This window comes from Toxotes jaculatrix, chromosome 3 (genome assembly GCF_017976425.1).
Source record: "Toxotes jaculatrix isolate fToxJac2 chromosome 3, fToxJac2.pri, whole genome shotgun sequence".
Classification (NCBI taxonomy): Eukaryota; Metazoa; Chordata; class Actinopteri; family Toxotidae; genus Toxotes; species Toxotes jaculatrix.
In genome coordinates, this window is record NC_054396.1 from 9,305,869 (window position 1) to 9,331,361 (window position 25,493).

Sequence of the window (25,493 nt, forward strand, 5' to 3'; positions counted from 1 at the left end):
CAGATTTAAAAGCAAACTCCTAAACACTTTGAACATTCAAGTAAGGTAAAACAACCCAAAGAATACTGTCCTCAAACAGTCATGGTGAAACAAATTCAGGCACTTTCTTAATTTGATATTTGTTTTAAAAGCTGCAAACTATTTCTTTAAAAGCTGTGATTCAAATTACTTTGTTTGGCAACAATAATGCAAGCAGTTGGACTGTCAGAAGTGTTCCTCTTCCTTGCAATGATGGCTGAAGTCCCTTCAGCCTGTATAAAACAACATTTAAGTGTTTCAATCACGAGATTCGTTTAAAGGTCTACAAAGTGTCTGGAGAGTACAGGGGAACGAGTTGGACAACGGGCACAGCTTCAAGCCTGCAGGACATTTCAGAATCACAGGCTAACTGGGTCACATAGTAAATTTGTTTTCTTTTGTGTTGATTCATAGGCAACGTAAAATGTCTTGTAAAAGCACATGTGATTGAGACCTTGAAAAGTGAATAAAGGTTATCCTCTGTCATACAGACACATGCTACTGTGGCAACACTTCACCGTTGTTCCTTAAAGGATCTCAGTACACGATTCATGAGATGCTTCAGCTTCTACATGTAGGCGTATTGCATTATATAGACTTGGCAGTGAACCACTTCGAATAGTCAAGTTCTCTGACTTTTAATCTTTTTTTTTTTTTTTTAACTAAATAAATAATTTTTTTTTGTTGAAATTGTACCAAAAAATCAGCGTGTACGAAAAATGCCTGTGCAAAAATACATATTTCACTATGTACAATTTGTTAACAAAATATGTATTCTCAAATAGGGATACTTCAATACTTGTTTTGATACATAGGCTACAAGAGAAAAAAAAAAAAAGCTAAATTAAGATTCTTTTTTTTAAAAAATTGTCTCTACTTTTCCACACTATCTGACATCAGTGGATGTTCCATTAATCAACAGGTGTTGCCAAAAGTTTAAATAAGTCCAGTGAAGCCATCTCCATGAATCTCGCACCAGAAAAACCCACTCGAGACCACGTAAAATTAGCAAACATCCCAACGATATGGGCGAGTATTGCCTGATTTAAGACTCCATTTTGATAAAAGGAATAGAGTATAATGTCTGGCTATCGGTTCTACTGGGACAAATCTCTTCTAAACTCACACCAACATAGTGTTTACGGTGAGGCATTGAAACTTTAACATCCAGAGCTTGGGTAGTGGTTACGCAAAGGAGGGATGATCATACCCACAGAAGACAGGTGATGTGCATGAAGTTTGCTCCAGTTAAGACGTACCATACCTGATTCCCTATGCAGGAAAAATAAAACATTACAATTCACATCTGCCCACAAGCAGCAGTGGATTTTACACAGCTGTGTGGGCAAAAAGTAGGTAAGTTGTGGCAATAGCAATATGGTTTGCACAGATTTTCTTCATATCCACACAGGCAATGCACCATCACCGCTTCATGAGCAAGACAGCCCACCTTCTAGTTAAAAAAAAAAAAAAAAAAAAAGTAGTTGGCAAAGCTGATAGCAGCTTTTGGCTTGCTTTGTGGACAACTAAGCAGTGCCTGTGGAGAAAGCAGTTATTTAGTGCTGTTCACAGTTGGGGGTAGGTCTGCTGTGGCTATCATTCTGCACAATGAAAAGATTCAGAAAATTAACAGGTGTCCTCAAAACCAAGCTATCTCTCTGACAAAAGATTCAATCGAATGGGCACATCAGGTGTCCTTTTCACATTTGAAAGCACAACTGTCTTCATCACGTCTACAAAGACTTCGTAGTTCAGTGTAAAAAGCTCATAAGAAATCATAAAAAGGTAACACTTGCATAATTATTCTTGGTAATTAGAGAATTGACCAGATCGTCCTTACGGGCTCGTCTCGGGCTGCTGAGTGTAACCCGACCCTTATTCAGCGTGTTGCCATGGAGTCAGACTAACGTAAAAGTGAAACAACAAGGTGATTGTGTGTTGTTTAAGGTGTTGCAAGTAACAGGTTGCTGCTCCTCCTGCTCTCCTTCCAAGGCTTCTGAAATCAGGCGCTGGGGGTGTAATTAAGTTGGAAATTCCAGTAGTCCAGCAGAATCTGACATGAGAAAAATACTCATACACATACACACGCACGCACACATTCACACGCTCGTTCTTTAACAAACGTGGAAGAGATCGGTTTGTCGTCTCCCCAGTTCCTCAGCGTCACGACGGCTTGTTGCGGCAGCCCTTAACCTGAACCCAATGAGCTCTGAACCCCTGCTCAAGAGACCCATGGCTGCTGCTATTGTTTCTCCTACTTCCAAGCAGACAGGAAGACCTCTCAGAATACTGGGACAACACTTGCATGTGGGGGATGGGGGGGTGGGTCCCCTTGGCTCACTCATTAGACCCCTGGTTCTCCATTCTTCTATTCCCATACAGTGACACCAAGCCCCCCCCCCACCCCCCCCACCCCCACCCCCCCCCCCCACACACACACACACAAACACACACCCACACACACATGCATACATGGCTTTGGGAGAATTAGTAAGGACCACATTGACTTCACTGGGCAGTCCAGATCATCTCCACCCTGAGGATTGTGGGAAGCTGAGAGTAATGTGGGTTTGATTTTAAAAGGCCTCGTGCAGTCCAGAGCAGTATGCGGACTGCTCCGGACTATTCCCCGTCCGCCTGCTGGTTCCATACACTGAAGCCGGACACCGCTGTCAGGGACGAGCCTTTGGCTGTGAAAGAGGAAGAAGAAGAAGAAGAAGAAGAAGAAGAAGAAGAAGAAGAAGAAGAAAAGAAAAAAAGACTTGGTTACAAATGCTTTCAATTACTAAAAGTAATGAATTCTAGACAAGCACAAAGGGTGGCAATAGTGCCATTCACCACTTGGTAATTCAGTGTATGACGAGTTATTCTGGAGGAAAAAAAAACACAACCTAAGCACAAAATGTATTTTGGTGAACATGTGAAACTTCAGGTCCATCAGTGTCTTGTGTCAATGAATTTAACTGACAAGTTCAATCCATGTAAAGGCTGTGTTTCCTTATCAGTTTCACCTCTCACAGCCACTTTTAATCATGATGTGGTGATGCAAAAGCGAGCTACACTGGGCCGCCAAAATAACACTTCGTGAAAAGTGTTATGGCTGCGAAGATGTTTCTTAAGTTTACAAGCCAATTAGCAATTTTTGTCAACTCCCAACGTGCCAACAATGCAAACTGGTCAATTAAAACAAAATGCCACTGTTCTCACCTTACTCAAAACTCACCTGATGTAAATGGGAATTGTTGGGCAGCCCTTGCGTCCCTGGAATGCTCCGCCCATGCTTCCCATGGATGTTGTTAATGGCAGGTGACTTGGCCACTTTGGGTCTACCTGGCCCAGGTCCTCCGCCTCCTCCTCCTCCGAGCCCTCCTCCCCCACCTCCACTGTTAATGCTGCTGGAGACAGGAGAGCTTTTGCGCTTCTTGCCCTCCAGGCGCCCGTCTGAGGAGTGGTGGCTGAAGCTGGTGTGGTGGTCAGATGAGGATGAGGACTGGTGATGGACAAAGGGCCCCAGGGACAGGGTGGAGTCACTGCTGTTCATCACCACACTCATACGCTTGATGGACTCTGCGGGGCTGCCCGAGGGAGGACCTCGTGCAGGGGGCCCTGAGGAGCCACCCGCTGAACCCCCAGAAGGCTCGGCCTTGAGGCTAAGTGAGTTGGTCCGCACAGTGGGGCCGCAGTTAAGCCCCACGCTGTGCACTCCGCTGTGGGAGGAGGATAATGACGATGAGGATGAAGAACCTAATGAGCTGTGGTGGTAGGTGCTCCCTGAGCTGCTTACATTTGCACAGTTCTTCTTGAAAGAGGAGGAGGAAGAGTAGTTGGCATTAGAAGAGGAGGATTCAGAGGAGCCATGGGAGGAAGAGAGGAGAGAGCTGTTCTTCCTCTTCTTCCCCGAGCTGAAGCTAGTGCTGCTACTGTTACTGTTGGCTCCGCTGCTGCCCCCACCAGTGGAGTTGGGAATGACAAGTGTGGAGGAGCCAGAGGAGATCTCCTTGGGCCTGAAGGACGATGACGACTTGGTAGTGCTGCTGCCGGAGGAGCGGGACTTAAGCGCCCGGCCTGAGGCTAGGGAAGGAGCTGAAGAAGAGGATGAGGACGAGTGGGCTGAAGGCATCTGCGGCAACGAAGACACTTGTCGGGCCTGCGTGGTGCCGTAGGCCGGGTGCTCAGCCCCACCCTGTGGGGAGCTGCGGGCATTTAAGGTGGTCCCATAGGAGAGCACTGATTTGCCCTCGTAGGATTGGCTATAAGGAGTCTGGGGCATGGTGGCAGGGGGGCCCAGGAAGCCTGAGGAGGGAGTGCTACCGTGGGAATTTGTGCTTGTCCTATGGGTAGGTGCAACGGAGGAGGAGTTCTCCAAGGCCAAGGGGATTTTCCTGCAACAAGGAAAAATATTGTTCATTAGCTATGGCCGTTGACGAGTCAAGAATTCTGACCATAAGAGGCAAGACAGTTAATTATCATCTCCCTTCGAGTAAACATCATGTGACTATATTTCAATTGGTATTTTAAAAAAGGACTTCCTTTATGCATCCACTTGCTGCAGTATGAATGAGAAGAGCTGAGCTGGACAGACTTACTTCCACATCTGAGAGTTGACATGCTTGTCCATCATTGTGGTTAGGGCACATCGCACTCTGTCCCATCGCCGGTCAAAGGAGTAACAGCCTCTCCCAAACAGTCGACTTCCAAAGGTACAGTACTAAGAACAAAAAGGGAGACAAAGAAAATGGACAAATGAGAAAACAATCATCAAACCTTGACAGTTTAACTACTGTAACAAAAAGAAAAAAGCTGTCCATGTCTATTATCGCAGAGAGCACTTACAGCTGCCGGTCGAGGGTGATAACCTGAATAGTGACAGTCCAGTTTGTCAGCGCTATCCTCCCGCTCCTCGTTCTCTCCTTCGTCACTAGAGGGTCGGGAAAGCCCGTCAGGGGTAGTTTGGGGATGGTGTGGTGACTCGTGGACTACTGCAGGGTCTCCGGGGGTTCCACCTCCGTGACTGCTGTTTAGTCTGATGGACAGTGTGGCTGATTATTTTCACCTTTATCACAAAAACTCTTTGAGAGAACCACTGGCCCTCAACTGTCAGTCAACTGCTAAAATGTAGGAAATGCTAAGTCGTAACTGCGTTCGTCTGGTGTCACTACGCACAAAATGAGAGTACACAACAACATGAAACACAAGAATGTGTGTAGCGCAGCACTTACCGTGGAAGACCAGGGCTGTGAAATTTGGGCTTGCCAAATGGCAAAGGCTTAGTGGCGTCTGGGGCGGGGCCGTTGCCATGAGCCACCTGGTGGGAGTCATGGGTTGCGGCGAGGTGGGAGGAGGGGTGTGGGTCCCTGAGAGGGGGGTTTGGCTGGGTATAGGGTTGTGGGAGTTCTCTTTCCCTCTCCCGCTCCCTTGCTCTGTTCTTGTGCTCCGCCAGCAATGTGTCAAAGCGCTTTCTCCGCCCTGGCACCGCCCTCCGCTGGCTTAAGGAATGTGTCTGGTGAGACATCGGAAAGGTCAAAGATCAGAATTGTTGTCTGGGTAAAGGATCTTGCTTAGGTTAAAATGAATAATAGCTTCTGTTTTTTTCTACTCAGATTTGAACATGACAGATACATCTCTCAAAAGTTTAAAAAAACTTCAAGAATAAGCTTTGTAATATCCATCCTGTTCATTATAAAGCCCTATATAACTTATTCCTCTGTGCCATAGAGCTCTAGTGTTGTCCTAAAGCCTAGTAAAAACACATCAACAAGCGACCCCACAGAACTGCATGACATTTTCCTTCATTACATTTGCAAGCTATATAGGGCTATATCTTGATCCAGTCAGTACCACACCACAGAAGTTGACAGCACGTGTCCTAGAAACACTGGCCCTAACTTGTCAGTCAGTCACTGCTGTTAGAAACAGCCACCCAGAGGCTTGGTGCCCCTTGCTTCAAAAACCCTTGTATCCTCGTTTGAAAAATGGAAAAATTTTTGCAACAGCTGCTGTATCACTATAATTCTACTGTTCCTTACACAAACAGTGACAAAATTCAGATTTAAGCTCAGCTTTAAGGATTTGGCCTTTTAATAGGATTTATTGACAGTAAGAAAACTGTAGAAGTTTCCCGGCTTTAGGTTTAAAAGATAAATGGTTACTTGAAACTAACAGTACACTACACAGAAACTAGAGAGACTGGTTACCTTGCATGTTAGAGATCTTGTGCATGGTTTCCGAGATGTCATATCCACAACGCCACAGTGGATATCTGGATTGAACTCACGTTCTGAGGGCACAGTAGAAGAGTGAGGGAGAATTGTTACTTACACATATTGTGTAAAATCAATGGTTATGTAAGCTGTTGCATGTTATACTTAGTCTTTCTAACAAATATATGCCATACTCGAAACAGACTTTATAAATGAGATTTGACAGTACAACATGTTATGTAGTGTATGTATGTACTGTATGCCATTGTTTTTATTTTCATCCAGCTCACCTGTCACTTTCTTGCTGAGGTGGCGTCTGCTACTGGCACTGCTGCTGCTGTCCTGCTTCTTGTCTGAGAGGACCGAGAGGTGGCCCTTGCCGTTGGGAATCTGACCCGGGGCCAGTAATGGAGGCTTTGGTATGGAGGGACAGTTAAGGCCTGGTTTAAGGGCTGATGATGAGGAGGTGGTGATGGTGGTAGTGTTGGAGCTCACAGTGGTGCTAGAGGAGGAAGTGGAGGAGGATGAGGTGGTGGTGGGGGCAGATGGGGCCTGCACCAGCCTAGCTGACGAGTCTACCCTCAGGTGCATCTTCTCCACCTTGACAGCCGGGGTGAGGCTGGAAGAGAAGGTTACAGAGATGAAGAGGGCAGCAAGGAGGAAGCTGAGAGTTAGAAACACTGAGCCAGTGAGGAACGCATGATAAGAGACAGATGTACACGTATGAGTGAAGCTGGGAGGACAAAACACGAAACTAATGATCCATCATTTATTAAAAAAAAAATCAAAAAAAAAAACCAGGTGTTTAAATGTATTACTTCTTGAAGACAGATCCTGTTTGAAATCGGACACTTATAAATTGGAAAATAATAAATTACTACATAGGCGTTTTCCAGAGGAGCCATTTTGACTTGACATAGCAGGAAAAGCAAAAGAAAAGTGGAGTTAATATCATTAACAATGGCTCAATTCCACTAACTGGGGATTTATGATTATTAAGAAGAGAATTTAAATCTAGATACAACTGTACGAGGTGATGTGAACACATCTTTCAGAGTTGGGAGAGTGCTGATGCATTTGTATAAATAGATGTTTGAATGATAATCGTACTGTAAATCAGAATTATAACATTGTCATGATTGAACCATTTGGTTCACTACACCATTGATTAATAATTGAGCAACACAATATAATAAATCTGATAACAGATGATAAAGGCTCATCTATTCACAGAATATATAATTTTACACCAGGATATTTACATGTATTCTAAAGGAGTAAATTATAAGTAAACTGCTCTAGTATGCTATGGGAAGCCCGGGCACTTTAGCCACATTTATTGAGATACAGGAGTGGTATCATTGACATTACTGACATTATTCTTGACATCTAAACACACTGTCATATTTGGGGTCTTCAGTCTGATTTTATAACACTGTCAGACGTGAACTGCCAACAGTTTGTATTTATTACAATAACTGGCCAATGTCTTGATATTAGACTGATGACCTTAATAATACTGTTGACAACTCTGCACATTAGCTGCTTTAAAGGCACTAATCATAAAACAATATGTGCTTAGAAGTTTAACAGAGAAAATGCAACAACTGAGTGTGAGCTGAGCCAAGCTGAGCTACCTATGTGAAATGCAAGCAAGGGCCGGCAGCAGTTGTCATTATTGCCGGTGAAATCAACAGTCACCAGCTTAAACTCTCACTTGTTGCAGTTTGTTAAGACACTGTTAATTATGTAAAAAAAAAACTGCAGCGTCTGTAATTAAAAAAAAAAAAACTGCACAATTGCACACTGCAATTTTCACATAAAATAAAATTGATAGTTCAGCCCCTGTCTTGGTATTGCCATTTTGTGCAACCTTAGCACCACACAATACTGAAAACATTAAACAGTGAAACTTACTGTGTCTTGTCAGGCTGGAGCGGCCTGAAGGGTGCAAAGGGGGGTCTTCGCTGAATGCCTGGCAGCTTCTCTTTGGCTGGTTTGAGGAGTTTGGGATTGGAGGACGAGGAGGACGTTGAAGAGGAGGATAAGCTGGATCCAGCGGTGGAAGGTCGGCCAAGCATGCCTCCAGTTGCCATTCCAGCTACAGACCCCGAGCCCACCCCAGGCCCGAGCCCACTGCTGCTGCTCCGGTTCCTGCCCGACACGGGGAAGGGCGAGGTGGAGGCTGGCTTGCTGGCTGAACTGTGTCTTCTCTCTGGAGTGACAGTATAAACCAGACTGGCATTAAAACATAACAGTTTACAAAATTAGATGATCAGGATTAGGTGTCACAAAGCTTTGAGCAAACACTGTAACGGACTAGTCCATGTGGGTAAATGTGGCAGCAACTGGGCCATGAGTCAGGAGAAAAGGGGAAAAAAGGGAATCCACACGGGAACATAGAAATGTACCTCTGACAGTAGTGAGCAGTTTACCTCAAAAACAAATAAGCAGCATTTGTGATTCATGCCAACTCGGCCTGAAATAGAACCCGCCAACAGGTCAAGAGCTTCATTTCCTGCCTGAGCTTCTTAGAACAGTTGTTGCACAAACTGATAAAAGGCAGCATGACAGCAGAAAAGGTTAGGATGATACTGAGAGTTGGATGAAAAGACAAAAATAGAAAAATGGAAAAAAATATATAAATATATTGCTAAGTGCTTGCCTCCAAAACTAAATATCTCCTCCTTTAGGAGAAAAAAAAAACATGTAAGTACGTCATGGTTTCCAAAATGAGCAAACATGGGTCTCTTGTGTGCAAATCCACAATAATCACAGAAGCTTTGGGTTTTTCATGGGAAGCTCTCATCACTTGCTATTTTCAGTAACAGCAATGAAAAAGCAAACTCAAAATAAGTTTTGACATTTCTACTACTGTTCCACAACAAAGACTTATTTTACCACAACAGCCTCATTTCACAGAATCTAGACTTCATTAGCTACCAAAGCAGAAACTACCAAAGAAAAAAAAGTAGGACAGCAACCTCAAGCAAGACTTTTTTTTTTTAATTCAGAGGTTACTGCAACTTGCACAACTTGTCTTGAATTTTGGCCATGCAGCAGCTCCTTAACAGATATATTGGGCCTCTGGGGTCACAGAGGGGTCACGCAGACAGACACTCCTGCTGCTCTGACCATAAGTGGAGAGAGAGAGAGAGACACAGAGACAGAGAGAGAAAGGTGTTCGCTGATGAGCTGAGGAGAAATAGGCGACTGAAGGTTAGCTTGACCATCTTGTTGTCAACACCACGGTGCAAAAAAAAAAACGACATACAATGATTTGAGAATGTAAGAGGAAACAGCTTCAGGAGCACTGAGACAGTTTTGATAGAAAGTGTCTGTGCTGGTAGCTAGTTACCATGGCGAGGTGTGGGCCTAGTTAGCTAAGCTTGTACTGAGCTAACTCCGTGGTGGAGCTGGGAAGTGGGCTGTTGGCCAAACCTCAGTCTCAGCAGGTGAGCTGCAAACAAGTTGTTGCTGCAGAAACAGTAGAGGGGATACTAACACACATGCATGCACAGAGCTGCCACTCCCTGATCTCCCTCAGCCACACACACACACAATAACACACCTTCAAAGTGTTTAGTCTTCCCTCCAGTTTCCCTTTTCAGGAAGGAAAAAAAAAGCTTTTTCCCTCTTCTCACCTAAGGGCCTCTCTACACACCCATTCATGACACACTCCACATATCTTCTCTCCCTCTTCTTAGCAGCTGAATAACCCAAATGCCTGTCTTTCGCTCACTCGCTCCTTCCGTCCCTTCTTCTCCTGCTGTCTTGTCCTGTCCCCGGTCACAGTCAACAGCACACCCCGCACACAAACTCCCACCAGGAGACCCCAGCGTGACACTCAGTGCTCTGTTGACAAAGCACTAGCAGTGAGAAAGGTGTGCAAACACCAGCGGCAGTGGAGGAGGAATGAACATAGAATCAAGAAAAACATGCGTGTGTGTGCGTGTATGTGAATTGGGGGGGTGGGGTGGGGTAAAAAACAACAGACAGAAGGACTAGGAGGAGCCTTAATATCCTCTTTCACACTGTCAAACCGTTGGCACCGTGCTAAGGGGAGTCCCTGGCTGTGGGAGTGAGAGAAAAACATTATCGTACAAGTGTGGCGGCCTTACTATCGTCGACACAGGCACCATATTCAAGCCACAGCACAGCCCAGCTTCTGTAAACTATTTATATAACAATAACCTTGTTCTTACTGCAAAAATAATAAATACACTACAGTTAGTTTTCTTGCCATCTAAGCTTAAGGTGCATGATTCAAACGTGTGTTTGTTTAGCCAAGGCAAGGCGTGTGAGCAAAGCTGCGAGGAGACAAGTCTTTGTTCGACAAGTTCATAAATGAATGCATAAAACGGCAGCCGAGCTTGCAGCTTCCCGTTCTGCGGTGAGTGTCACCCCTGCTGGGATCAGCCTCAGTCGAGAAGCACAAACACCTAACGGGAGACAGATGGGCTCAAAGAAGCACGCTAAAATCATATTGAGACCATCTCAATGGTGCTGAGATCAGTGCCTTTGCCCCGTGTTAACACCACATGGGGTCTTCCCATAATGACATCAGAGAGAGGAAGATGGGAGGAAAATCACAGCAAGAGCACTGCTAATCTGTACGGCCACGCAGAGTGACGGAGCCACAGAATTTCACTTAGATTTAGACTGTTCTGCTGTGGAGCTGAAACAATTGCTCAATCAACAGAAAATCAACCTGGAACTATTCTGACAATCGATTTAGCTGTTCAAAATATTTATCAAGCAAAACATGAAGAGCTAAAACCTAAATACCTTGAGCTTAGGAACAGAAATTAGTATTGGGTGCGAAAAAACTGATTTGGTGCATCCCTAATAATTATTAACACATTAGAGAAACAGGAGAAACAAATGGCTATAAACAGTTGAAATCACTGTCAAATCACTATTCATCTCGGGTTCTTGTACTGCATGGATCAGATTGTGCAGAGTCTGCATCAACACCACCACCCTGTTCGAGATGTACACAGCCACCTGCTGTGATGTTGTTTTGGTATAGTTTTACTTTACAGGCACTGTAATGCCTTCCAGGGACCGTATACTTCATTTAAAATCCCCAGGCAGGTATGAAAACTCACCCGGATACTGTAGTACATAATTAACGGGCTGGTCCAAGCAGGCTCATATCAGTCTATACTATTAAACAGTGCAATGAAGTCCTTTCTGTGACTGTTGTTGACACAGTAGAAAGGACAGTTCCTCTAAGAGCCATGTGCTGTTATACCTCCCTCTTGTGGCTGACCTTGACAACTGTAATTGCTCAATTTATTGAGCATATGCACCAACTTAAAGGAATTCAGTGACTAAAACATAATACACATTTAGGACAAAAAAATGACCCAAGTTATGAGAAGAAAATACGACCACAGATTTCTGATTCAGGTGCTGAAAGCGTAGGGGCAAAACTTATACTAATAAGGGTAGAAGTGATCAGATTTCGGTCATAACAAGGTCACATGAACAGACTAACAAGTCATGTTCTCTTGAACTGACCTGACTTACAAAGACTAATACAAATTCTTACGTTAAGCAAACAACCCCACATAACAGGGCATAGGAAGTGTCACTCTAACATGCAGCCTTACAATTTCAAGGACTGCTTATTTCTTGCAGTGACTATGGGCGTTTCGGATCCACAGTCATGCAAATGTTACATTCACAGATCTATAATTCATCCTTTTACAATAGCACTCTAGTCGAAGATCCAGCTTAACTATCTAAGTAGTGCAAATCCATGCACTGAAATGCACACACGCATATCCCTAAACTATTAACAGAACCAGAAATCGGATCTTTGCTGTACGTGTTAAAACAGTACATTACTGGGAAGACTGAGAGAGCCACATCAAATATTAACAGGGGAATTGTAAACACACACAAGCGAGTCAGTAAGCCAAATAAATAAATAAATCAAAGTCTGTGGTGTCCCCACTCAGGTTACTGTGTGGAGAAGGAAAAGCGGTGGGGGAATACTAAAACAGAGGGAGACATAATACCACAAAGTGTGTTAATGCGTGAAAAATCACCACCAGCCTTGTAGTGGTATATTGTCTGGTTACAGGGTTCCTACACACGAGAAGTTCTTTGTTACTTCCTTTTCGACTCTGTCCACATGCACTCCCCTCCTTGTAATGAGTAATAATAAAATTCAAAAACTGTTAAACCTTAGTCTGCATGGGGTTTGCATGAAAAATGACTGAATATAAACATGCATGAATGTGTGTGCATGTGCATGATGCTTACCGTAGTGTGCTTGGAAGGCTTGTGGCTTGACTACTTGACCACAGTGGCTGCACATCACCAGGTAGAAGTCGTCCTGTGCGGGACACTGGCCAAATATGGGCATGTCTGTACACATGGGAAGAATGAACCAGACAGGGCACAAGTCAAGGAGAGGCAAATAAAGCAGAGCTGTGTTCACCTGGTGCCCCAGTTGGCAGTTGTATCTACACCGAAACATCTATCATTTGTCATCATAATGCTGTAACAGCTCAAGAGAGGGTAATTCCATGTGTGTGATGGCATCTTTTTCTTTTTTTTTGCATTACCCCAAAAAGGAAAATCATCATATTCTGGGTACAATTCAGAAATGCAAATATAGTACTAGTCCCCATTCACCATGGAGAACATGTTCTAGTGATAAGAACCAGGAAAAGAGCCGAGCCAGCAATCCAAAGGTTACCTGCTGTCAAAGAATGAATGTCGCTCCCAGATAAAAACAAATGCACAACCAAAATGTAAATATAATAGATTGTAGACAATTTGACAGATTAGGAGATATCACTGAGGAATAAAGTTCAATGAATAAGATGTTTTCCCCTTCATGTTTTCTGTATAATTCTTCTACTGGGTGACTCCTCCCATCTTGTGTGCTTTTCCCTCTTTTGTGCGAAAGTAAACTGGATGTATTGGGGTTTTGGACTGTTGGTGAGACAAAACAATATGAAAACATCATTTTTGACTTTAGGAAATTGTGATGGGCATTTTTCACTTTTTTCATATTTTATAGAACCAACTATTAATTATTTGATCGTAAGAGTAATCAGATTTATCCACAGTGAAAATCTTTAGTCATAGTCCTACAATCAAAAAAAGAGCTGTTGATGTTCATTGCAGTTTATCAAGTTATGAAAGTTGTGTGTCACACTGAGGTGTATAAACATGCTTTAAATCCATAACAGTAAAATATTTCTATTCCAGTAATGCCGGTCACGTTCTTATTAGTCAGAATTCACCTGAAATCTCCTCCCTTAAAGCCAGCTCATACTCTGCACAAGAAGTCATTTTGGGGTACAGATTAAAATGTGAACACACACACACGCAGGGTCATCGAGCGCATTAAAAGTCCTGACAAGTCATTGCAGTGCAGTGCCAAGTGAAGAAAAGATTGATTTCAAGGTTTACATTTTCTTCCAGGGGAATGTAAAGACCCTACAGTGCCACCGAGGTAGTGCAATTTTTAGGCACATGATCATGAAAAGCATAGGGAGCATGAATGCCAAGCCACACAAATGGCACGCGCGTAGCTCCAGCATCTCTACCCCACCCAATAATATGAACCGAGGCTCACGCTTCTCCAGCCACTCTATGGCAAATCAGAGGGAAGTGCCGCTCCTCACCAGAATGTGATCAAAATTTACCCTGGCGCACAGAACCAGAAACCACCTAATTAAGGAGGCTAATTAAGAGATTGCCTGGAGCGTTATGATGAGATGAGCAGAGGAGAGGATACAAGAGGAGCGAAGTGGAGCCCCTCTCCAGTACGTACTCCGCCAGGGCCGTCAAGGGTTCTCCAAACATCACTAGCCGAATCTGGAAGGGATGAGGGCCATTAAGCAAAGACCATATAAAAGGGTCTACCTGGCGGCTTCGCTCTCAGGGAGGTCAGTGGCAGTCTTGTGTGAAAGAGTTGACAAGCCTGATGCTACTCAATGCGCATCAATTGTCTGAAGCCACTCTGCTGAGTGTCTCCTTCAACAGCACTGGAGTGAAAAGACCTATTTTCACAGCGGCTGGGATCTGCCACGGAGAAAAAGCAAATGCCTTCACTTAATGGACAAAAGCATGTAAATTATATAGAACTTGAGTAGGAAAGAACACTGCTGATGTGCATGAGCACTGCTTTGACTGTTCTGCAAAGAAAACAAGTGCTGAGATGTGGCGTGAAGTGCAGTATTCGCTGGTTGCCAGTTGCAGAAGCATAAGACATTAAAGCAATGGCTGGAAACCGGCCTGAAAGTTCTGGGCAACTTCTTTTATGTTGTACATGTCTGTTTTCCTCTCATTCTCTCTGTAAGCCATCCTTATGCACCACTGCCAAATGGAGTGATAATGAAAGAGCAAACATATTTGCTAAAATCAATAATTAACCATGCATTCTCCATTAAAACTCCACTTTCTTGTAGAATCTTACAGAAAGGGACAGAGAACTGCAAAGTCCAGTAGGCCAACTACGTTTCCTCACTGGATCAGTAGCAAAGTCAAATGACACTCATTCCCAAACTGCTGCTGTTGTTCACTTGGACCGTTCTCCAAACGGGTTGCTTAACTATAAGAGCAGCCTGGCTAGATCTCCCTGCCACTCTGCATTCAACGCATTGGCACCGACTGAACTGTACCACTAAAATGGCCTGCTTTGAAAAGTGGTCTAACGCTACTGTGTCTGCCCGATTCTTAATCTCCATTTTCTTCTTGTGCGAGGAGGAGATAAAAAGGATAGAGAGAGAAAGGAAGTCACCGTGGAGGAGAAAGAAGAGACAGAACAACAGAGCAGAGCCAAGAAACAAGCGCGACAGAGGAAGAAAAAACGGAGCAGAGAAGCAGGCCGAGGCCTTAGCGAGACAAAGAGGGAGTGAGCAGAGGACCTGCGCTTGAGGAGGAGGCAAAAGAGAGCCTGTAAGCATGAGACAGAGGAAGCAAACGAGAGTCCAGTTAATTTCAGCATCCTCATCCATGGCAGTGATGAATGATCTAGGGGGAGTAGTAGCAGCTCTGGCTGCCTCTGAGCAGCACATACGCTGGCTGAATCTGACCTGTGACACTGACACTGTCACGACATTTCCCAGCTTCCCTGACTGTAACAGTGCAACTGCAAAATTTATAAAATTCAAGACAGATGACGAGAAAATTCATCAGTCATTAATTGCCAATCTTTTTTCAGTGTGTGTGTGTTGGCTAGAATGGCGGTTACACCACAGGAGGAATCTGGTGGTGAGTCATTGTGGAGAGGTGTAGTCATCCACTTGTAATACCCCCACTAGACACACACACACAGAATTACACTCTATGAACACACGCCTCTGCCACGGGCAGCATGTGTTGATCAGCCCCATGACACAAACAACAGTCACTGATAGACGTTGCTACATGATAGAGACATGTTTCAAGTCAGCTGCAAGCGGCACAAGTGGCTTTGAATTTTAAATGATCACCGTTTTTCTGCTTTCCTTTAAAACTGCTTCTCTTGATCCTGAGATACATCAGTTTTAGTCACTTTCAAAGATAATTTACTGACAACATTTCTGAGGTCAGCCAAACACTAAAAATGTATGCAGTCCACTGTGTATCGCATTATGTTAAATACTATGTTCTGTGCCACCCCTTAAGGGACACAAGTACAATATGTAATAGGACATTTGCTGCTGAAATTGTGCAATGGTCTTAGAGCGTGCAGACAGGCCACATTGTTGACTAGTGCAAATGAAACATAAGATAACTCCTCTGACAAGCCGCCTGCAGTTAACCTTTTCCTTTAGAGCAACACATGGAGACAGAGAGAGAGAAAAGAAAAAGGATAAAGCTGGACACACACTGATGACATCATAAATGAGGGCCAAAAATCATGTGACCACTTTGAAATGTGCCATCTTTCCCGATGGTCATTCCTCACTGCGGTAACTTCAGACACACAGCCTGTTCTGCAAACACACAGGCAGCAGGTATGAGAACCAGAAACAGTCATTCCCCACACACGTGCTCCTTCAAATGATAGTCCATAGGTGTTCTACATTAGGAGTCACCTAACTCAGAAACCTGTTAAATTCTGTGACAATTATGCACACCACAGTGATCACTTTGTTGTCGGCTGCAGAATTAATTATGGTGTTGAGTGTCTGAAGAAGATCCTCATGGTTTTTGCTTAATTAGTGCCATTTTTCTCTGCCAAATTATACACGCAAATAGAATTTCAGAACAGGGAACAACAGAGAATAAGAGCATTTTCACTGCATGCTCAGCTGAGAAACAGAGCTCAAAGAAAAGGATGCATCTTAATCTTAGTGTCCTAGTCGCTACGATGACTGTCCCCTAACAGCAGGGTCACATTCAACACTCCCTGCTCATTTGTCCTTGAGCGAGAGATAAAAATCCTCACAGCAAAGTGATTAAAAGTAGCTGTGGATGTGTTGCTGACATGGATCAAATGCAAATATCAGCATACCATCTTCTTGGGTACACATTTTAAAGAGTGCTGCCCAGTTAACTATCTACAACTGCACACAACATTAGCAAAGCATGACACCTTTCATTACATGACCTGGACTTCAAAATACAATTACTCTATCACTGTAGTAAGAAAGTTGATTCATCACTCATTCATTTGATCCTGAGTTAAATGAAGAGGTCAGTCTTCAACTCATTCCATCAGCTGGCTCATTCTGATATCAGTCTTAGTGCTCGGTGAGCCTGGAAAATGATTACATGATTGCTGATTTGTAATTAAACAAGATGCAATTTTATTGTGATAACAGATGAACCTTTGTGGTGAAGCTCTTTCTAAATCCAGACCTGCCAGCAGGACAAATCAGCAAACGCTAATCGAGGCATTTCCAAAAATAAAATTGCAGCACCAAGTGCTCTCAAACATCATTGTGCGGCTGAGAAGCCAGGTGATGCGTGTTTCTGACATTGTGGGTTTTACCACCTTCGTCAGACGAGGCCCTTCCTCTTTATAAGGTCATGACTGAACCTTTCCCTGTTACTGCCCATTATAGTATGAATAAACATAGACGTAGAATATGTTTCATCTTTAGAGAGAAACACTGTAATGACCTGAGATTATAGATACTAGCAAGAACATAATCATCCTACTTCTTTCTTATCAGAGTAGTGTGGCTGATTTTTTTTTTAATCCCCAGTGATGGTTGACTTTCAGAGTTTACATACGTCTGGCCTGAATAAATTAGATACTTATATGCCATGTTTGTTGGTTCATAAGACATCATAAAGTCATTTTAACTAGAGCATATTTTTTTTTCAATTTGATCTAAATATGTGGTAACAAAAATATTACAGCTGTTCTTATTCTGTGTTGAAGCAGCATGTGAAATAGGAGCAGGCCATAATGTAGCCTAATATTATTTCAACAGAACTATGACTAAGAAGGGGCTTTTACAAGAAAGTCCCCATCACTGTTTTAACAGTCAAATTTCTATTTGGGCGATCTCATTTTCATAAATCGCATAGGTTTGTACCTTGCTGCCTTACAATTCTTCAGGCAACAAACCTCGGTGTTGTCTTAAGGTATAAGGGGAGACACATGAAATCTGGTGAAAGGTTTCACGTGTAAAATGGCATAAATGTGGATGCTGAACAATAAAGTCCATTAGATGCATTCTCTAAGCAGAATATGACATTTGTTATTACTGTGTTTGGGCCTATACTCACCTACAGCGAGTCTAAGTAGTTAACCGTTAAGTTATTTTGGGGACAGATGTAAATGTCACCTACCACACGAATAACAGACAAATGTTTCACTGATTATATCCGGGTGGCCAGTCAATTCACGATGCGCATGATTTACAGTAGGTTTACATTTTGGCCGAACGTCGCGTGTAAAGTGTTTGAATCCATATGTGTGTGTGTATATGTGTGAGCAAAGCCCCAGAACCAAAATACACCTTTGGCCCTAGAGGGAAAAAAAACACTCACCTTCTCTGCACAAACGCATGGCTTCTCGATTTTTCCCGAAGTCTTTGAAACTTTCCTCTGATTCAGCACCTGAAAATGAGGCGATCCGACACACAGACAAATAAATAGTTGCACTTGCTTGCCTGCCCGTGCTGTTGCTACCAGTAGCGTTTCTTCATATTCCACCAAAAACTGCATGCAATCGGCCAAAAAACAGGTCGGGACTGGCAACTGTCGCGCTCTACCTCGCTTCCTCGCGCACATTCGGGACGCTGGGGAACTCACCGTCGTTGCCGTGGAGTTTGGCGGCGTCGACCCAGTTGCTCCAAGGCTGTCCCAGCATTATTTCTGGACTAGGCAAGGATCTCCGCTCCGCAACAGTCGCCATTGCTGTGGAGCCTTCTCCCCGCTGGATCTGCTGCTGCTTCAGCTGCTGCCTGGCCGCTCGGCGCTGCTCCCCCCTGACGTCATCCTCGGCCCTTTCCGACATTCTTTCCGCTACAATGTAACAACACAAGAGTCAGCGTTGGTCGCGCTCGGGATAGGAGGACTTTTTCACTGATTGACACGGGCAAGCGCGTGTTGTTTCGCCGCACCCGCCCCTCAAAAGCAAAGAAAAACAGTGTGTGGCCACTTGACAAGCAACAAGTACAACGCTTACACAACATATCACATACACCGAATGAATTGGTAGACGGACAGCTTACCCGAAGGTCTCCGGGTCCCTGGCTAGTTAGCGCCAACTTTAATCTCTTACATTGCATGCAATGCTTTACTACAGTGCTGGGCTTGGTTGTTCATGTTAACCCTTGCTTATTAAATATGACATACACATACATAAGCTCTGGTTCATTCACTCTTCACACAGCAATGTGTAATATTATATAGTTTAAATCAGCTGTCCTTACAAATTGCCTCAAAGCTGCATGGATTTTGGGAGCCCTACAACTGAGTGGTAAAAATTCACTGTCTTTGTTTCTACATTCTATCAACTACTTACTGCCTTTTGAGGCAAAATTGTGATTTAGGGCTACATAAATAAATAAAAATAACAGTATATCTTGGTCAAATAAGGACTTCATTTTGAGATTTTCCTCAATATACACAATGTCAGCTTTCTAAACATCTATGTTGGTGTGATACTAGTGGATACCCGATTACAGTCTGCACTTTGCTTATGCAAATTCTGAAGAACAGATCTTGCGATGGTGCAAAATATTCAATTTCTCACTTACTTTCCATGCTAAGAAAAAGTAAGCATTTAAAATCTAAAACACACGGCTGCAACACGGCTGTGAGAAGTCACAACAGCGGGCACATCACAACTCAAACTTTACATTTTTGAACGAGAAAAAAAACAGTTGTCTCTCACAACTCAAGTTGTAGAAGGTGTAGGTATAAACCAACTTAATGTAGGATGACTATGCATAATATCATGTTTCAGTGATTTACTCATCAACACATACAATACATAGTGTCAGACTACAATTGATATAGCAGTATTATATTTTTGTCAATGCATCTTTAAGCTGTTTACACTGATGTAAGCCCTCACACACACAAATATAAGTGAAACACGTTTAAAGATAAATTCACTTGAACTTCATGGATTATGGATCAGCAACTTATTTTGCAATTCAGATAAAGGCAGACTCAAGTTCATGTTACTGTTAAAAAGAATGTCTATGAAAGAATAATGTAACAATTAATGAGACTTATTACTCATTTGAACAGATTCCCTTGTTGTTCCTAAACCTTTCGTGTGGTGTGAAGGTGTGAAGACAGTTCCATTTTCAGCCACGTTTTCTTTACTTTCACTTTCGAAATGAAATGTTTGTTATCTACATGAATGGTGCACATATTCAACAAAACTGACATGCAAGAAAAAAAGGAATGAAGAGGAACCAGATAACATTTAGTATAGAGACTGCTGATTTGCCGTAGAAATATAGTAATACAGGAGCCTGACTTACAAACAGCATAAACATTTTTAGTCTTCAGTTAGTACTGTCCTTCCTTTTTTATATGAATGATGTAATGATCAATGATCAATGACTGTGATCTCAGTTCATTTAAAATTCTCAAGACATGATCATCTAACCATTTGACAGAATGACAAAGGCAGTTTAAGCAGCCCACTACACTGTTTTTCTGCTATTAAAAGGGAGGGGGTGTTTGGGAAAAAAAAGTCTCAATAAATGTCAGAAAAGTTGAATGTATTCCCATTTGGCCTGAACTCTGAAGAGCCCTGAGCAAAAAAGACCTTGGCCCTCTGTTTCAAGTGTACAGTTCAGAAACTTGGCTTTGTCTTTAGACCAACACTAAATTTAGAAATACAAATTAAGAAGCTTATCCTGAAGATTTTGCCAGTGACTCATGGTCCAAAAAAATTATGTTTTATTTTCTCTGGTCTTTATTTACTGCATATGCATACACCTTAGTCCCAAATTGTACCAAACTGTACAATAAGGTGTGAACTCTCCCAAATCCATGGTTAACTTTGAAAGTCTGGCTGTAGAGGTCCATACTATGAGGATGCTAACTTTCAGAATGCAGCCTTCATAATGAAGACTGGCTACTGTAGAAACTGTTAAAAAGTGTGAACCACAGTTCGCAGAAAAACATGACTTAGTGCCTCGGACATCACTCATACGTTTCTCTAGGGATAGCTTGAGGCTTGTCTTTGGATCATTTAACGAAGCCTACAAATTTAAAACAGGCACCCAGGGTAGAACAGAATACTATACTACTTTAATATTTATATGTATACCTATATATAACAGACATGACGCTAGATGCTCTGGCTGTAGTTTGAGGGTGAAAAACACAAGAAAAGTTATAAAGATTAAAAATTTTAGTACCTTGTTTTCTTTTGAAAACCACCATACAAATAAAGATACACTGGGTAAAGACTTAATAATCTATATGGATTTGAAATGGATCTTCTGTATTAAATCAGTGTTATACACAACAGTGCAACTTATTAAATTATCAGTTTTCTGAACCAACAAAAGTATTTCCCATAATGATACAAAACATTAACTGTAATTCTTTACCAAGGTGTATGCACATCAAGTGTTTTTCACTGAAATATGTAACTTACCCATTTACCCACCACCACAGATCATAAATCACAAACCTGTGGGTAACTTTTCTCCCAGTCTTTTCTTCTATTACAGGTCTATCACCTTCACTAGCAAAGCCTTTAATTTCGGACATACTAATGCCTTGATATTAGTCAATCTACAATGATTGGGAGTCCTTTTGGTCTGGGATGGGACCACAGGTATTGTTATTTTTCTAACAAAGCCCCCAAATTCTTAATCTTTAAAATGTGGGTGTCATAGAATTTCCTCAATAGCCCCTTTTACACATACACCCATAATATTTCTGCAAAAGCTGCACTTATCAGCTGTGATTAACAGCTGTGACACTGCCAATAAAGGAAAACACAAGTTTGTTGATCTCTGTCGACAAATTTTCATTTTTATGTCTTGTGTTAAAGCCAATCGCTAGAAACTGAACATCACAGACTTATCACATACATATCACATACATTTAATAACCAGAAAAATAAAGATCCTTGTAAAATATTAGGCAGTCTGAAACAAAAGTCTTGTAAATTTCTGCTTTTCTGAAACTTGAGTTGGTGGTGCTGTATTGGATTACATTTCACTGAAAGGTGTTTGTAATATAGTTTAACAAAATCTAATATAAAACAAACACCTCACCTTCAATATATTCATCCTAAAACAGCACCAGTCTAAACTATATCCTCAACAGGCCACACAATGGTGCTGCAGCCTCAATAAACAACACCTCGCTGACACAGTCTCAACACTAAATGAATATTTTACCAAATAGTGGATTTAGTATTCACAGCAGGACTGTTGTACTGGACTGTACTGCATTTACAGGGGTTTTTATTTTTGCAGAAAGGGAACGCATAATAGAGTAACATAAAGTGGATTTTTCCTTTCACTAGATACTAGATATCATTCACTCCATGAGTATGTTACCAGTAGCTGGGACAGTATACATGAGCGACAAGTCGTGTTTTTTTTATCCCTTATTTTTTATCCACAAAGGAGCATAAAGAAGTGTTGTTAAAGTGCTAAAAATAACTTGAAAAAAATACAAAATAGGTTGACTGAAAACATCCCAGCTAAACCCAGGAACCAAAATAGGAGTCCAAAATAAGTAACCCCGATATGTTTCTAAGTAAGTGACAATTGTAACCATCTGTAAGCGCTACACAACCACTTATAAATATTGTATTATATTGTATTCAAAAATACTTTTTGTAAATAGGGGGTTATAATGAGGAGCTGTGGGATCTTACCTTGGCAAAATAAGAAAAAAGGAACTTATTTTTAACTCAGTCAGCCGATCCTCATCAGTTTGGGTGATCGCTGGCTGCCACACACACTGGAGAGGAAGTCTGGAGACACACACAAGCCCAAACACACACACACAGACAAGCATTGAGGGAAGACGAGTCAATATCAGGTTCTTAGTTTTTCTGTTTCTTGATAGCCTTAAAAGGTGAACAGGGGATAATAAAACTGTCTGGAAGGTAACATTGGCCCCCATAAGCCTTGTCATGGAGTTGTTCACCACTATGCAGTAATCCAATCCATTAAGCACCATCCCTAACCACCCCTCTCCAGCTCCCCAGTAATCCGTTTTAAAGACTGAGACCGTACCCTTTTATCATTATTTTGCTTGTCTTAACTGATGCAAAACATACTGTAATATATTCACAGATGTAGCCAGTGGCTTGATTAAGCAAAACAGAAAGCCATACAGTGATAACTGTCGTGTATGAATTACAACAACTTATATAGTTTTGTATAAATTTGTATAATACTTCAAAAGTTGTTTGACAAAGGCTTTTGCTATGGCCAATGACAGCCAAGGACCAAATTAACTTCAAACTCAGCTACATCTCTTAAGTCTATATTAGGAAATATTTTTTATTTATGAACAAAACTTGCCATAGCATGAACTAATTGTGAATAATTTGGAAACATGCAACTCATGGAGATTCACCTGGATTCCTGAGTATTACCAGCATGGTATGCTAGTTGGTAATGTTGGTACTACAACTGCTATAAAATAAACATTTAAGGGAAGATCATCAAGAGAATATGAGAAGGAAGCAGAGCTGTTAGTTTCACCATTGGGTTAGAATTATATTTATACAATACTACAGCTGATAGAAAGAACGTAAAACTTAGAGCTCAAAGTTCCAGACTCAAAGAATGCAAAGGGGCATTCAAATCTAAACATTTTAAATGTAAGCTCTCTCTGGGCAATGTAAATGCTAAAAGCTATGATGGGCATGGTTGGCAAATAGCTATCATCACATGATGTTATATTCTGCTATATCAAGAACAAAATTCTCCATGCCTGCAAGCTCAGGTGTAATTGATAAAACTAATGAAGTCTCTGTTCCATGTAGGTGTGCCAGTAAGCCGTGCCAGTGAACCAGCATGGACAACATCAGGGCCCTGGGGCCAGCAAGCCTAAGCTGAATACAACCATTATTAATGTTAGTAGCTACACAGTTCTGTGCTTCTGAATGTGTTTTTTTTTCCTATTTTCTTTTTTTTTCCTATTTTCTTTTTGTATGTAACATTTACTGCAAAACAAAAATTGCAGCTACAATTCCCAAACCTTCCACATAAACTCACACATTTTTTTTTTTTGCACTGCTATACTTGACAATGGCTGGGAGTTCTACATATACTTTTCAAAGAATGGGTAATATGGTTGAAATAAATGTCAATATAAACTAATATGAATATTTTTCGAATATCAATATACATCATTATATTGCAAATGTAGGATTAAATTACATACAATAATCCACAGACATTCAATGCAATCAGCTGCTCACTGGTCAAATTAAAACTCTTTAGAGCTTAAGGCAAGTCTATGGGTTAGTTCTAATGAGAAATTACTAGAAAAGTAATTTGGACAACTGAATTTTTAAAACCATAACATGATGTGAACATATTATCACAACACTATTCCAATGAAAGTCAATAAAATATACTGAATTTTCACCCTGCCTTCACACATGGCATCGGAGAGAATATTCTTTTCATACTGCTCATAATCTGATACTTTGCAAGCTAAATAAGTCAGTAGTCGTAATTTTACCTGAATTCGGTTGTAATCTGGACTCTACAAAGACAGTAAGGTAGTAGCCATGATTGGTAAAAGATGACATCTTAAATTTCTTTAAAAACGAAGCATTTGTTATTTACAAGTGGGCGCACACCTTGACAGGACAACTCAATTAGCTAGCTAACAGTTACTAGCAGGGACCAACAGAAGCCAGCAGTTTTATTGGCTATCGTTGCCCCCACCTCTGCTGCACATTGACCATACTAACGTACACTAACACCTTTTTTTAATAGAAAAGATAAAGTCTTCATATCGTCAATGCGATGTGTAAAAAAGCAATTATGTCTATCAGGACCTGTGTCATGAAGGCAGTGCGGGTCTGTGACTGGTACAAACGTTAGAAGAGAGCAGTGGCGGCTACATTAGCCTGCTAGCTTCAGCCTGTAGCCAGCCATGACTAGCATTAGCGAGGAAGCTGGCCAGAAGCTTGACAGCACAGCAGAAGTCATTAGCAGTCGTCACGGACGGACAACAACTTCGCTCTTACCAAGGCTGTTGATGCTGTAGACGTAAATGTGACACCAGACAGATATATATCAGCTGGATGCACAAGGCGAAGGAGACAGAAGACGGTGGGAAAGAGCGAGTGCAGTGCTCAGCCTCTGTGGAGGTCTTCACCTGGTGCTTCCATGTCTGTTTACCAGACTGCATTCTGGGACAGCGACGTCCCCGCGTCAGGACGCACGCGCAGACACGCACACGCTTCTCCGTAATCAAAGTATTTCTGGTTTGTTATCTCCAGTGAAATATAGTGGCATAAAGCTTGGACTATTTGGATAAGCACTGTATGGCAGGTGTCATTTAAGATACTACATAGAATTTATTCTGTGAATACATATTGAGAGATTTATACTGAAATGAAGTGCAGATGTGATTTTTTGTGTATTTGCGAAGAAAAAGCTTGCCTTCTTAGTTTTCTTTTCAGTGTTCAGTGAACACAACACAATTTGATTGGTAATTCTATTGTTAATTGTTATGGCTTCAACTTATACTTTCTATGGTGTAATCATTATACAAACAAATAAACAAAAACATTACAAGCACAATTTCATGACGTCAGATTTATTCTTAAATTGCTCTCACCATGTCATCAGTGGTTCCAATAACTAATAATGATCATAAGTAAAATAAACTTTGAAT

At 41.9% G+C, this 25,493-nt stretch overlaps 1 protein-coding gene across 1 annotated transcript; it reads right to left on the reverse strand.

Annotated features, from left to right (window-relative positions):
* Positions 1–639: 639 nt before the first annotated feature.
* On the reverse strand, positions 640–24,983 carry LOC121179102 (ataxin-7). The gene is made up of 13 exons (XM_041033730.1): positions 24,841–24,983; positions 22,501–22,599; positions 18,444–18,656; positions 18,180–18,248; positions 12,495–12,599; positions 8,136–8,433; positions 6,509–6,837; positions 6,213–6,295; positions 5,238–5,518; positions 4,852–5,041; positions 4,605–4,726; positions 3,242–4,400; positions 640–2,708 (listed from the first exon to the last, which is right to left on the reverse strand). Exons 3-13 carry the CDS (start codon positions 18,646–18,648, stop codon positions 2,691–2,693), a joined length of 2,859 nt encoding a protein of 952 aa, XP_040889664.1. The 5' UTR covers positions 18,649–18,656; positions 22,501–22,599; positions 24,841–24,983; the 3' UTR covers positions 640–2,690.
* Between the last annotated feature and the right edge of the window lie 510 nt (positions 24,984–25,493).